General features: G+C 36.9%; 2 protein-coding genes across 20 annotated transcripts in view; one reads left to right on the forward strand and one right to left on the reverse strand.

Annotated features, from left to right (window-relative positions):
- Positions 1-292: 292 nt before the first annotated feature.
- The window catches only part of LOC125680722 (uncharacterized), a 44,139-nt gene continuing 31,000 nt past the window's right edge, over positions 293-13,431 (forward strand). For 9 of the 19 annotated variants that reach the window (XR_008800131.1, XM_056154859.1, XM_056154857.1 and 6 more), the window contains exon 1: positions 8,963-9,185. Coding sequence is in view for 16 of the 19 variants with exons in the window: in XM_056154859.1 (XP_056010834.1) it covers positions 9,125-9,185 (61 nt within the window). In the remaining 3 variants the exon portion in view is untranslated. Of the gene's footprint in view, positions 384-8,962; positions 9,186-13,431 lie in introns of those variants that run through there. The other 10 variants (XM_056154863.1, XM_056154865.1, XM_056154864.1 and 7 more) reach the window with 4 other exon arrangements.
- On the reverse strand, positions 9,707-12,221 carry LOC130046401 (uncharacterized). Its single transcript, XM_056154875.1, has 2 exons — positions 10,207-12,221; positions 9,707-10,030 (listed from the first exon to the last, which is right to left on the reverse strand). Exons 1-2 carry the CDS (start codon positions 10,339-10,341, stop codon positions 9,764-9,766), a joined length of 402 nt encoding a protein of 133 aa, XP_056010850.1. The 5' UTR covers positions 10,342-12,221; the 3' UTR covers positions 9,707-9,763.

Genomic DNA, 13,431 nt, shown 5'->3' on the forward strand with positions numbered 1-13,431 from the left:
TTTCTTGCATTAATTCAAGGGGGAACAGACAGCAGAACTCGCAATCAATGGCCCCATTATTCAGTGAACACGAAATGAAAGTAATCACATAGTGTTTCTAATCTGTATTATACAGGGATAATTTACTAAATGTACAAAAAGATATGGACATTGTGGTGTTTCACCGCTTAAAACCATATTTCCAAGCGTTTAAGAATCACTGGTTGTGTTTGAACATGTTAACCCCTTCCTTTAAAATTGATACTTCCGGGTTATAAGTAAACCACAATACACAGTTATCTATCGATCCATACCTGATAACAAAGTTTACAATGAATTCATCATGATGTATAAGAATAGTGCCCCGCTTGTTTTGTTGGAGTTACTATCACTTCTTAACCTAAGTAAGTATTACTGAATAACATTTATTTATGTTGTTTCATTTCATAATTGCAGGGTATTTATATCGTTCGTAAATATTTACCCATTTACAACAATTTCCGCTTCAGAGCAGGTAGTAAAATGAAGGAAAAACTGAACAGCAGCAAAATGATAATAATTGTCAAAATATTGGGTATACCTCCTATCGATGTAGTTCATAAACAAAGTACACATTTTTCATTTTCATATAAACAGAGAAAGTTCAATATCTGCTGAAAGACTATCAGAATCCTGTCTGTTCAGAAATGTAGAAAACACTTAAAGGTTGAGGTTTTCATCCGGTCGGTTTTCCTCAGGTAAGTTAAGTGTAAACGGGGAAGGATAGCAGACCAAACTAAAATAGTGTGTGGTAATAAGGCATTATAACGGAGAAAACAACATTTGATTTCATCGACCAGTGCTTTCCCCGTAAGTCCCGGTGTTACCATGTTGTTTGAGCCTAAGTGTATCATAAGATAGTTTGGTGGTGTATGTCTCTTGAGGAGATCCATAATAACAGGATCTAGTTGGTGCCACTGCATCCATCTGCGCCCATACCAATGGACTTTGGCCGGTAAATTGAGGTTTTTTCCCCCCGGACTGGTTGCTGCTAGCTGTCCTGCCCAGAATGGAATAGAAGATCCCAGGATCCATATTTGAGGTGTGTGATCTGAAACACTTAGTCTGAGTAAGAAATAGTACCTTTAGTCATGTATTTGTGAACTATAACAATGTAGGAAATGTTTGGGACACCTAGTGCATTCAAATGTATTTTTGGAATGCCTGAGACTTCCAGCGGCCAAATCTTTATATTAGGTGGTTGGGATGACCCTGTAGTGCCAAATCTGTTGCCCGGCCTATCCGAAAACTGTGGGTACCAAAGTGCCCAGGTGTGCCAGATAATGAGATGGATTTTTGGAGGACAGAGTTGAATTGGAATCTGGTAAGAGGGCATAGTTGTGGTAAATAAAGAAACAATGATTTCCTGAAGTGTGCGGTCGGAGTGCCAAACAAAACTGTGTATGTTTTTAACTGGGCATGCTGAAGTGTGTGGTTGTTTCTTAATGATCAGGATCGTTTTTGACCTGCTTGATCGGTTTTGGAATGCGCTATGGTTAAAGTAATTTGGGATGCCTGTCGGTCTAGAGTGACATTTTGTAGTTTGATGCAATGTGAATGTTTCCACTTGGCTGCGGTCTCGATAGTGAATTCACCCACACGGAGTAGACCAAAGTAAGCCAAAACAAAGGCACCTGTAAAAATTTGGTCTCGTACGGGGATGTGCATACTGAAGGTAAGACAACTAGCAATTTTTCTAAAAACTCGAGTGTAATAGGGTAGCGGGTATCAATTGTTTTGTTGTGACGTGTTAGGCCTTGTAAGGCTTATGGAACCAAAAATGATGAAGTAGGGTCAGAAACCTGTCTTATCTTGTGGAAAAATGACAATGCACTGATGTATAGCCGGACTGTGTTTGGGGAGAGGTTTTGGAAGGACATATGTGCAATGAAATCGAGGATGGTGGTGACAGGGAGTGGCCAGGAAGTTGACAAGTTATAAGATTTGGCGAACGCACAGAATTTCTTAAAGGCAGTATGATATGCTCTAAGTGTATTGGCTGACAATGAGTTGTTGATGAGGCGTCCTTAGATGTCCCAAAGTTGGTTGGGTAGCGGGTTTGGCCGCTGCACTGCGTCTGGGGCAAGTCGCCGGAATTTCCTCCACTGCGAATGAGAAATACTGTCAGCAATAGTATTACGTTTGGAAGGAATGTACTGGGCTTTAATTGTAATATTATGCTGTAGGGTGAGTAGAACTAATTTCCTAACAATGGTCATGACCCTAGTGGATTTTGAGGTGGCAGTGCTAAGAACCTGCACTACTGCAGCATTGTCGATGTGAAAGAGTATGCGTTGGTTGGCCAAGCGGGAAACCAGATAAAAATCGCAACGTATACTGGGAATAATTCGAGAAATGTAAGGTCCCTAATAATATCGGATTGGATCCAACTTGTGGGCCACCTTGAGTGAGCCCAGTTGCCAGCGAAATAAATACCCCCCTTTCTCCCCCCGCGCTATCAGTGAAGAGTTCCACGCAGGTATCTGAGGTCCATATGCACGAAGTAATGACGGAAACGCCATTAAAATTGGCAAGAAATTGTTTCCATACCATAAGATCGGCTTTAATGTCACGATTAATTCGTATCCGAAAATGTGGTTTGTCTACCCCGATGGTGGCATCGATTAGCCGTCTGGAGAAAGCTCTCCCCGGTGCAATGACTTTGCAAACAAAGTTAAGCATGCCTATTAATGATTGAAAGGATTTTAGAGTGGATTTTTTGCTGTCAAGGAAAAAACTTTAAAATATGTTGCTTGAGTGAAACGAGTTTATCTTGTGGTAGTCTCATGACCATACCAATCGTGTCGAATTCAATGCCCAGAAATGTTAGGGTTGTAGTGGGCTCACTCGTTTTTTCCAAAGCAATGGACACACCAATATCATCGCAGATTTGTTTAAAGGTTGTGAGTGTAACCTGACACTGATTGGAATGAAATGATCCTAAAAATAGGAAATCGTCGAGATAATGCAATATTTGCGAGTTACGGGATTTGTCTTGGATGATCCAATGAACATTTTATCGAAAAAATATTTGTTTTGAAACTTAAAGCCGAGCAGGTCGAAATCGGAGATGGCAATGGGTATTAGGCGGAATGCTGATTTGATGTCTGACTTGGCCAAGAGAGTTGCTGGTCCTAAAGAGGTAATAATGGCAGCTGTATCGTCAATAGATGCATAGTGAACTGTACACTCGGCAGGATCTATAAAATGATTAATGGAATCTGAATCGGGGAATGATAAGTGGTGGATGAGTCGGAAATCCCCATCTTTTTGGGGGGCAAGGCCTAGCGGCGAGACATGGAGATTGGGAAATGGTGGTGAATCAAATGGCCCCCCAACCCGCTGAAGTAGAACCTCTTTGTGATTTTTTTTGTTGTACTATGATAGGGTTTATGCGTACACTTTTGAGGTTATTGGCCTCTCTGAAACGCCTTGGTCCTTGGTAGTGCAGGCCGAAACCCGACTGAAAACCATTGATGAGAATTTTTTTTTCACGGTAGTTATGTAAATAGTTTGCAAGCTTAAAAACGTTGACAGGGGTCTTCCCAAGGGTGTACATGTATATATATTGATTAGTTGGTCTTACACTTGAAAGCTGGATGGCCTCCGCCGCACCTGTTGCACCTGTGGGCGAACTTGCAATTGGGTATGAATTTACAAGACATTTGGAAGAATTGAAAAAGTTGCAATACATAACCTTTGACAATGCTTTAGGCTTGTTAAACGCATCGTAGGATGAGCTGGGGGGGGGGGGGGTGTTTTGTGTTAGGTTTGACTTAATGGATTGTGTTTTGGTAGGGGTATTGATGTAAAGTAGCCATAATTTAAAATTAATGACACCCCATGATGATTGGGGGTCGGATTGTTTGCGCAGTCTGTACTGTTCGTCATATTATGCCCACCCTGGAGCTCTTGAGCGTGGGTTCTATATTTTTCTAGCATTACACTCATAAAGATCAGAAAAGTGGAAGACCAGTCGATGATTGATAACGAGGAGTTGACTTTGGGTTTAAGAAGGCACATTATGCCATTCTTAATAAGAATTTGGCCCTGAGATTCAAGTTGATCGTCCAGTTCTTGACCGGATTTCAACAAAAACGCAAGATCGATGTATTTGCCATCCCAAATTTGTTGTTTTATTTTGGGTGGGATGTGTGAACCGACTGGGTCGAAAAAGCTTGCCGTTGTGGGTGGGTTATATTCTGCGACAGTGAAATTTGGGCCTGAAAAATGGCTATATGTCTGCGTGATGTCTACCGGTGGAATTAACCAACTATTGTCACACTCACCTGCCGTATCCAGCGACTCTATTTCGTTAGTTGTGCCCAGAAGAGGTTGCACGGGGGCTTCTGGTCCTGGTGCCACTGCAGTGGCAACAGCAGGTGGCGTTGTTATAACATCTTGCCCTCGTGGTCGTGAGGTCTCAGTGGCCGGCTGTGTGGGGCGTCTTCCACGACGTGGTCGGCCCTTCCCCCTGGCTGGGGACGCAGAATTGGCCGTTTTGTCTGCATTTGAACGTCTCGTGGTTGGCCTGAAGACCGGGGGCATTGTTGATGTAAATGAATGTTGCTGAGCTAACCGAATGCTGTCTGTATAGTTCAGGTCGGTCTCCAAAAGGAAGCGGAAGTTGCGCATATATTGAAGGTCGAACCCGAGGTGATTGGGCTACCTGACGGTTGACATGCAGATAGGTTTACAGACCTGTTAAGCTATGGGTTAAAACCACGGTAAATCCTAGTCAATTAAACAGGATTATTTAGATATAGGAATCAAATAATCTCCCTTATCAAATTTGAAAACCAGATAGTTTTACCATTGTATAGTTCATGGCTGGTGTGACCGGTCAACATGGAATGCTAATTCCTCTTCAGAACCTATCAGAACTTTTTTCATTTAAACAATTTATTGCTCCATAATGATTTTTGCACTAGATTTAATGATTGAAATAAATGAGATATCTGTCAATGTTTAGATACATGAACGCGACAAAAGCTTTCTAATATATAGAACCTCAGAAGATTCAAAATAAGTGTAAATATGTTAACTTTGCTTTCATTCAACAAATTTAAATCAATACAATATGTTTAAAGATATTCGCATATTGCTTGATGTAAATTGCATGTGCTATCTATTGATCATTTTTTCAATATAATGAACAAGTGAATATAACAAACGGTGATAAATCTCATAAATCCCATAAAGAATACACAATTAACAGGAAGGCAAACATGAACCCCTCTACATAATATAGAAGGAGTAAGTGTCCCCTGTTGACTGTTACTTTCACATTTTTATTGATCACCAGGGGCGGATCCAGGAATTGTGTTTACGGGGGCGCCACTTTATGAGGCAGGAGGTCTGGGGGCCGCCTTAAGGCCCCAAGTGGGTCCAGAGCGAAGTCCTGGAGGGGGCCCGGAAGCTCCTGGATTTTACAGATTTTATAGGGCTTGAAATACGAAAACTTACATAAATCAATTCAGGAATGATTTTGCCGCAGGGAAATACAATTGAAACCATTCAATTCCACACTAAAGCAACGATAATCGTCATCATTTCAAACACTACATCCTTTCGCTATCAAATTCGCCTCCATGATAAACAATGACTTCAGCGCATGCGTCATTTCATTTTGTAAAACACCTAGAGGCCCAAGAGGGGTGAAACGCCTTACTTTAGTAAATCGCACAAAAATCTAACTTTTTCAGTTAGTTTTTTTCATCACACGCATCGTATTTTTGTGAATGGACATATTTTTCTGAATATGAAAATAAAAGTAAAAAGGAAGTTGTTACATAAATTATTCTAAGTGTTTGGTGGAATGAAAAATAAAAGAAAATGTAAATTAAATGTAATCGCATGTCCGATATTGTCTGAAATAAATGCGCATATTGTATTTGCTGTGCTCTTTGTTTTGAAAATGTCATTGTTGTAACAACAAAAAAAAAAAAAAAAAAAAAGGAAAAAAAAAAAAAGAAGTGTTGAAATATATGGGATTGAATAATATTTGATTGATCTCGATCATAATATCAGGCGCGGATCTTGATTTTCAAAGAGAGGTGAACCAAAGGATGTTGAATGTTGTTGATACAATGTACCATGATATGTGTTTTGTATAGTGCACTTATTTTATCGTATGCATGCAGTTTTATAAGTTAGTTACCGATTAAAACATCCTTTTAAAAAAATTAAAATGACAAACGTATTTACAATGTTCATTGATAAATGTTCAATGTCTGACAAAAAACTTGATTTACTTAGTCTTCATCACCCCCCCCCCCTTTAAAACAACATTTGATGATGTTGAAAATAATAATCAGTGTACATTAATATCAATGTCAGGTTGCATAAACTTGCAGGAGTTTTGAAACCCTCCCCATGAATATTTAAAATAAAATTTTGATCCGGCATTGATCATTTGACATTTTCCATAAAAGAGTTCAATTGATTCTTTTTGGATGCATGTGAATGAATCTCTTTGCTAGATAATTAATGTCCAGTTTGACATTGGGGGTAATAATTCATTAATGCCACTTCAGAAAGTCTCTCCTTGCCCATTGTGGAATGTAAGTACATCTTTACAAGTACGTGTTTGAATTAAAAGGATCTTTCTGCTTTGCAGTTGGTAACGGGTAAGGTGCAGCTGAGGTAGAATTATAATTTCTGCGGGTTGGAAAATATCTTTATTGAATTCCGACAGGCATTCCACTTGGCATCAACTCAACCTACGACTGACGACTTCTGTTTCCAAGCGCTGACCTCTTGTTGGAGAGACGTGGGCGATTGAAAATCGTTTTCCCGCATCAATAAACTCTCTCTCTCTCTCTCTCTCTCTCTCTCTCTCTCTACAAAATCAAAAGGGGGAATGCAACCCCCTCCCCCGTTGAGATCCGCCAATGAAATTAATCACGTTTACTGATTTACAGTTTAACAGTCTGTATAAACAGATAAAGTTCTTATGTCACAAGTTTGTTGTTCTGTCATAGATTCGTTGTTTTTCAATTCATGTTATGAAATTCCCTATAAGAAGAGAACACCCCCCCCCCCTCTCTAAAAAAGGAAGGTATAATGAATAAATAGAATAATATTAAAATATGAAAATAAAAGGGGAAAAATAGACACACGAGATGCGGTTCCTCTAATATGTTATTTAATCCCATTTCAGAAATGCAGTACACACTGCGCACTTTGAATGGTCTTTTAATATTTTTTATTTCCAATTACATTTTTACTTATTTTGTTTCCAGTAATTCATCATTTTCATATTCAGAAGAATAATATAAGTCCATTCACAGAAATGAAGGACAATGCGTATGATGAAAAATAAACTTAAACAGTTAGATTTTTGTGCGATTTACTAGTAGTAAGTCATTTCACCCCTCTTGGGCCTCTAGGTGTTTTACAAAATGAAGTGACGCATGCACTGAAGACATTGTTTATCATGGAGGCGAAATTGAAGTGTTTGAAATGATGACGATTATCGTTGCTTTAGTGTGGAATTGAATGGTTTCAATTGTATTCCCTTGCGGCAAAATCATTCCTGAATTGATTTATGTAAGTTTTCGAACGATTCACATCAAATGTAAGCTGAAATAAATTCATACCGAAGCGCGACTGATTTCCCACATACTTTATGAAGGCTTGGACAGAAACGAGGGGGATAGGAAAGACCGAATATAAATAACCCCCTCGTTTCCACAGAAATTAGCTGAGGGTAATATTGAAATTTTCAGCCCTCGAGAAACTACGCCTTGGTTGACAATGGTTTTCTCGGGGTGAAAATGTTCAATGTTACCCTCAACTACATGCAATATTTATATCATGTTCTAGTCCAGAGGCAATTTGAAAATGACCTTGCATTCCTCATTATCTAAATTAGATCTACATGAATGCATGGCTTAAAATAAAACCAAAATTCCTAAGTGACATTGATATTGCCAAAAGGACAATGTATCTCTGAAATATTTTTTGCGCATATGGCATCACATTATGAAACTTCGTATAATTACTCAAACATTGATAAAGATCTCGATTGCAATTCTGAAGTCTATATGGGATAAAATTACCTGAACAATATTAAAATTATTTGATATTGATAATGAATAAATTTTCAGGCACGTAATATTATCATCGTTTTTCAAAGTTAAATGAGGATGACTTTACTATTTTATCAGATCCTTCAAGCAGGGAGATGGCTAAAATAGGCTGTGCCTGCTGCCCAATACTATTTATTTTTGAATAAAATATTGTTTAAATTTAAATCAAATTAGAGCCTTCAAGCTTACATTCATCTCATTTACCACTATTGTTAAAGGGGGGACAACCAATATAGATTTTATTTGCATTACGATATAACAAACGATGGACATGGTTACCCCCTTCCGATTCTGCGTGGCTAATCTCGATGATGCATCCATGAAGGTTAGAAGTGATATCTAGAAAATGGAAATTGTTCAAAAGGAATAGCACGGTGTATTAGTAAGTTCTTAATATAAAGCCATTTGAAAAGACATGACAGATACTCTTGAAACATGGAAGGAAATATTTTGAATGTGTAGAAAAAAAAACACCTAATAATTCTTGAAAACTACTCACTGTACACCCTCACCTGGCTGATGAATACAGGTAAACTTCCATTGAGGGTACTAATTATCCAACCAAACCAATAACAAATTGCACCAATCAAGATAATAGCAAATAGCCAGTCCTCTACTAGGGGGGAAGTGGTGGCTTTCTTGACAGAAAGACCCTTCAGTTATATTTATCGTAAATAATTTTGTACAGTTTTTAAAAAGTGTGTTACCTTAACCCAAGGGGAACAGAGAGCAGAACTCACCATCCATGGTTCCATTATTCTGGGAACTCAAAATATAAGTAACCACATAATCTTTTTCATCCGTATTATACAGGGATAATTTATAAAATGTACGAAAAATGTCTGGATATTGTGGTGATAAAAAGCTGTATTCCCAAGCGTTTAGAGAGACTGATTGTGTCTGAAAGTGTTAACGGTTCCTTTAAAATAGATACTTCCGGGCTTTTTATATATTAGTGTAAGTCAACCACAATACACAGTTCACCTGGTAACAAAGTTTACAATGAATTTATCATGATGTATAAGAATAGTGCCCCGCTTGTTTTGTTGGAGTTACTATCACTTCTTAACCTAAGTAAGTATTACTGAATAACATTTATTTATGTTGTTTCATTTCATAATTGCTGGGTTTATATATATATATATATATATATATATATATATATATATCAGGCGCGTCGGCAAGTTTTTGACATTGGGGCGGCGAACTTGATTTTTTTTTAAAAAAAAAAAAAAAAAAAAAGGTGGGGGTAACGTATTTTAGCTAGTATATTCACCAACACCCCCATATTTTCCTAATATATATCTTTCCATCTATTGAAAAAATTGCAATATTTGTCTTCAATTCAAACATTTAATAACTTAAGTAATATCAAGGAAGTTGTATGCAAGTTAAACACATTAAACTCATTTTTATCAAATTATATAAATGTACATTGATTCATTGAACAGTTCAGAAACGTCCAAAAATAAGTCCTCGTCCATCCCACGCTGAGACAAACTCGTCAGCGACTTCTGATATGTCCATTTTATCCGTAGCTTCCCTGTGGGTATGTATAATCAGAATAGTGATTAAGCCTATCCTGTGTCATAGTCACACGAAGATAGGTCTTGACTCGGCGCAGTGCAGAGAATGTCCGCTCACATGCGGCATTAGTGGCTGGCATCACTAAAATGAGTCTTAAGAGAGTTACAATCTCCGAGAACAGACATTTGGTAGCTGGTTTCTCTGGGAAGTCTCACTTTTCTTTCCACAGACTCTTTGTGGCAGTCGGAATCTTGATGTTTCCTGAATTTTGACGTGGCATCCTTCCAGTTATTGTAGCCTGTAGATATAAAACTGCCCTCAGCCTTGGAATTAGAAATGTTGCCTTCCTTTGCGGCGCCCATGCAAGTGAAACAGAAAGCCAGATCTTTTGCCTGAAAATACTTTTAAATACAAGTATAAATAAACAGTATATCATTTTCAGAAATATCGACTTTAGTGTAATTACTGTAAATGAACCAATGATACATTTATTTCATTAATTCATTAAATTAACCTCTAAAATATCATGGAATAAATCAAAACATATAAAATAATCTCATACACATACCTCGTCATAATGCAACCATGGGTATGGTTTGAACCAGGAGGAGTTGAACGAACGTAGTTCTGGATTCTTTTTGCCGAAAGACCGCTTTGGAAATTTAAAATTAGCAGGTTGATTAATACGTGTTAATCCGTCCATTTTTGAAATCAAAATGCAGGAATATATGTGACAAAGGTAAACAAAAAATCTAAAAAAAGTTGTTTCAGACAGTAATTTTGATTCATCTTCGGTATTTTCCTTTAATTCACATGCTCATTCAGCTCGTGTGCTCATTTATTGTAACAGTTATTTTGTTTGATAATTGTTTAATGACTAACGACTTGCGGTAGTGTACAATGTAAAGCGTCCAAACATCGATCGATCAATTAATGAAGCATACTTAATATTATTATTGTGTTTATTCAGATAAAGGCACGTTAGACAAAGAATAACAACTGACATGACATAATATCACATAAAATAACACTTTCTATAAATAATATCACATTTTGCATTTACAGTCACAAATTGGACTTAAAAATTGTCCCAGCACTAGGCTCACTTAAAAAACAAAATTAAATACTGCCCTTTATCTTGGATAACCCAAAAAAGCCAACAGGCTTATTTCCATTGGGGTCCATTATAGGATATCGACAAAAAAAAATGTAAAAAAAAAATAATAATATATACATGGTTAAATAATCTCAATGCATCAATGACTAATTGACTAGTGTAATGAATAGCATTTAGGTACATGTAATAGTAAAATTATACTAGGTAACATTGAAAATAGCTCATTATTATGAATGTTAGATATAAAATACAAAAAGTGAAGTTCAGTAGTAAAAGAATTCATCATCTTCGAGTCTTTTCATTTCTTCCAGGTGTAATTTGACCATTCTTTTAAAGGTGAACTTATTGTTGGCAAGTTTGATGTCAATAGGAAGGGCATTCCATTCTTTAACTCCTATATAATAGAATGAAGAGGACTCTACCCCCAGCAATCTTAGGAACCACAAAGTTTGACTCGCTAGAACGTGTTCTATATGTACCAGAATTTTTCGTGAACATATTGTTTAGATAGTGAGGAGCTTTCCCATGAAATATGTTATACATGCAAGGTGAAGATAACGAACAGTGATCAATCTCATAACTCCTACAAGCAATACAAAATAGATAGTTGGGCAAACACGGACCCCTGGACACACCAGAGGTGGGATCAGGTGCCTAGGAGGAGTAAGCATCCCCTGTTGACCGGTCACACCCGCCGTGAGCCACATATGTGATTGAGTCTGAGCTGCTTAACCCTATGAGAAACATTCAAAAATTTCAAAGCATCAAATTCTCTGTGACAAATTATGTCTTGGATTAAGATTTAAGATAAAACGAATCATTTTATTTTGTGAAATCTGTAGTTTCTTTTTCAAACACTTTGTGAGACCCTCAAACCAGCTGGCACATGCATAATCTAAATGACATTGGAGTAAAGCTGTACACAAGGATTTTCTTGATGATAAAGAAAGACAACCTCTATTTCTGTATAAAAATTTCAATCTTTGATTCACCTTTCTAACTATGGAGTTAACAATGCTTTCTCCACTTAGTTTATTATCTATAAAAATACCTAAATATTTTATACAGTTTTGAACACTAATAGTGCGATTGTTCCATTTAACACAAAAATCTTCAGCTGCTTGAGATAATTTACTCTTGGGTCCAAAAATTATACTCTCTGTTTTGCCCAAATGAAGGGACAATTTGTTATCAACTAGCCAGTCATGGCACGACTCCATAACAGAAGACAATTTATTTGAAATTACTTTAGGGTCTTTATGTGAATAGAGAATGGCCGATTCGTCTGCATATAATAAAACCTTGCAATCTGCATCAATACTAATTTTCATGTCATTTACATAAATAAGAAATAAAAGTGACCCTAGTAAGCTTCACTGAGGGACCCCGCAGGTGACATCACAAACTTCTGAATTAACTCCATTAATGTTAACAATTTGTTTTCTCTGTGTTAAATATGATTGGAACCAAGAAATAGATTCAACTCCGAGAGTAGATGATTTCTCGCATAAAATTTGATGATCAACTGTGTCGAATAGTAAGTTGTTCTCTGTCAAGAAAGACTCCAACTGAGTGTAAACTGCTCTTTCAAGAATTTTAGAAACAATACTTAAAATACTTACTGGTCTATAATTTTCAGCTTTGAGTCTGTCGTTTTTTTCTATAGAGTGATTTAACCTTAGCCTCCTTGAGTTCTTCTGGTACTTTACCTTCTGAGATACTACAGTTAATGATGAATGTAATTGGTAATTTTAAGACTTCTGTGCCATCTCTTAGAAACCTAGCTGGGATACCATCAAGGCCCATGCTTTTATTTACACTAAGTCCACAAAGTTCTTTTGACACAAATCCCTCTGTTACATGTTTAAGATTAAATTTGCAGTGGCCCTTGTTTCTATAAAAAAAAAACTTAAAAAGTAACTGGATGTTAAAAATTTCCCTTTGCCAATAGGCAGTTTTTCAACAAGTTTTGATGCAACATTGGTAAAAAATCTGTTAAAATGGTTTGCAATGGTAATACCTTCATGACAGTTTGACCCCCCTATATTAAGGACAACATTCGAGCTCGATTTGGGGTTTTGTTCATAACCAAGTTTTTAAAATTGCTTCCATAATTCCTGAGGATTATTCCTATTTTCTTGAATCTGATCATCAAAATATTCTAATCTAGCCTTTTGGCACATACGTTGAACTTTATTTCTTAGTTTATTAAACATTACATGTTCTTCCTTTTCCCCTGACCTTCTAAAATCCAAGCGTGCTTTATCACGTGCTACTATACATTCTAAAATTTCATTATTCATCCATGGTTCAGACCTTTGTTTCAGCCTTACTTCTTTGACAGGTGCTATTTTGTCTAAAATATTCATGAAAATAGATTTAAAAGACATCCAAATATCGTTTAGGTTTTGACCATTAAAACATGAATCCCCAATTTTTAATTATTGTGTACACACGTCGGGCCCAGGTACCTACTTCACCTTTTTCTTTACTATTAAATTTTTCATTTTTATTTTTAAATTTTTTTTGGGGGGGGGGGCAAAATTATTGGGGCGGCGACCGCCGCCCCTATATATATATATATATATATATATATATATATATATATATATATATATATACACACACACACAAAGCCACGAAAAACCAGATTGACAATCTGGTTGTTCGTGCCGT

This window comes from Ostrea edulis, chromosome 2, assembly GCF_947568905.1.
Source record: "Ostrea edulis chromosome 2, xbOstEdul1.1, whole genome shotgun sequence".
In the NCBI taxonomy this organism is placed as follows: domain Eukaryota; kingdom Metazoa; phylum Mollusca; class Bivalvia; order Ostreida; family Ostreidae; genus Ostrea; species Ostrea edulis.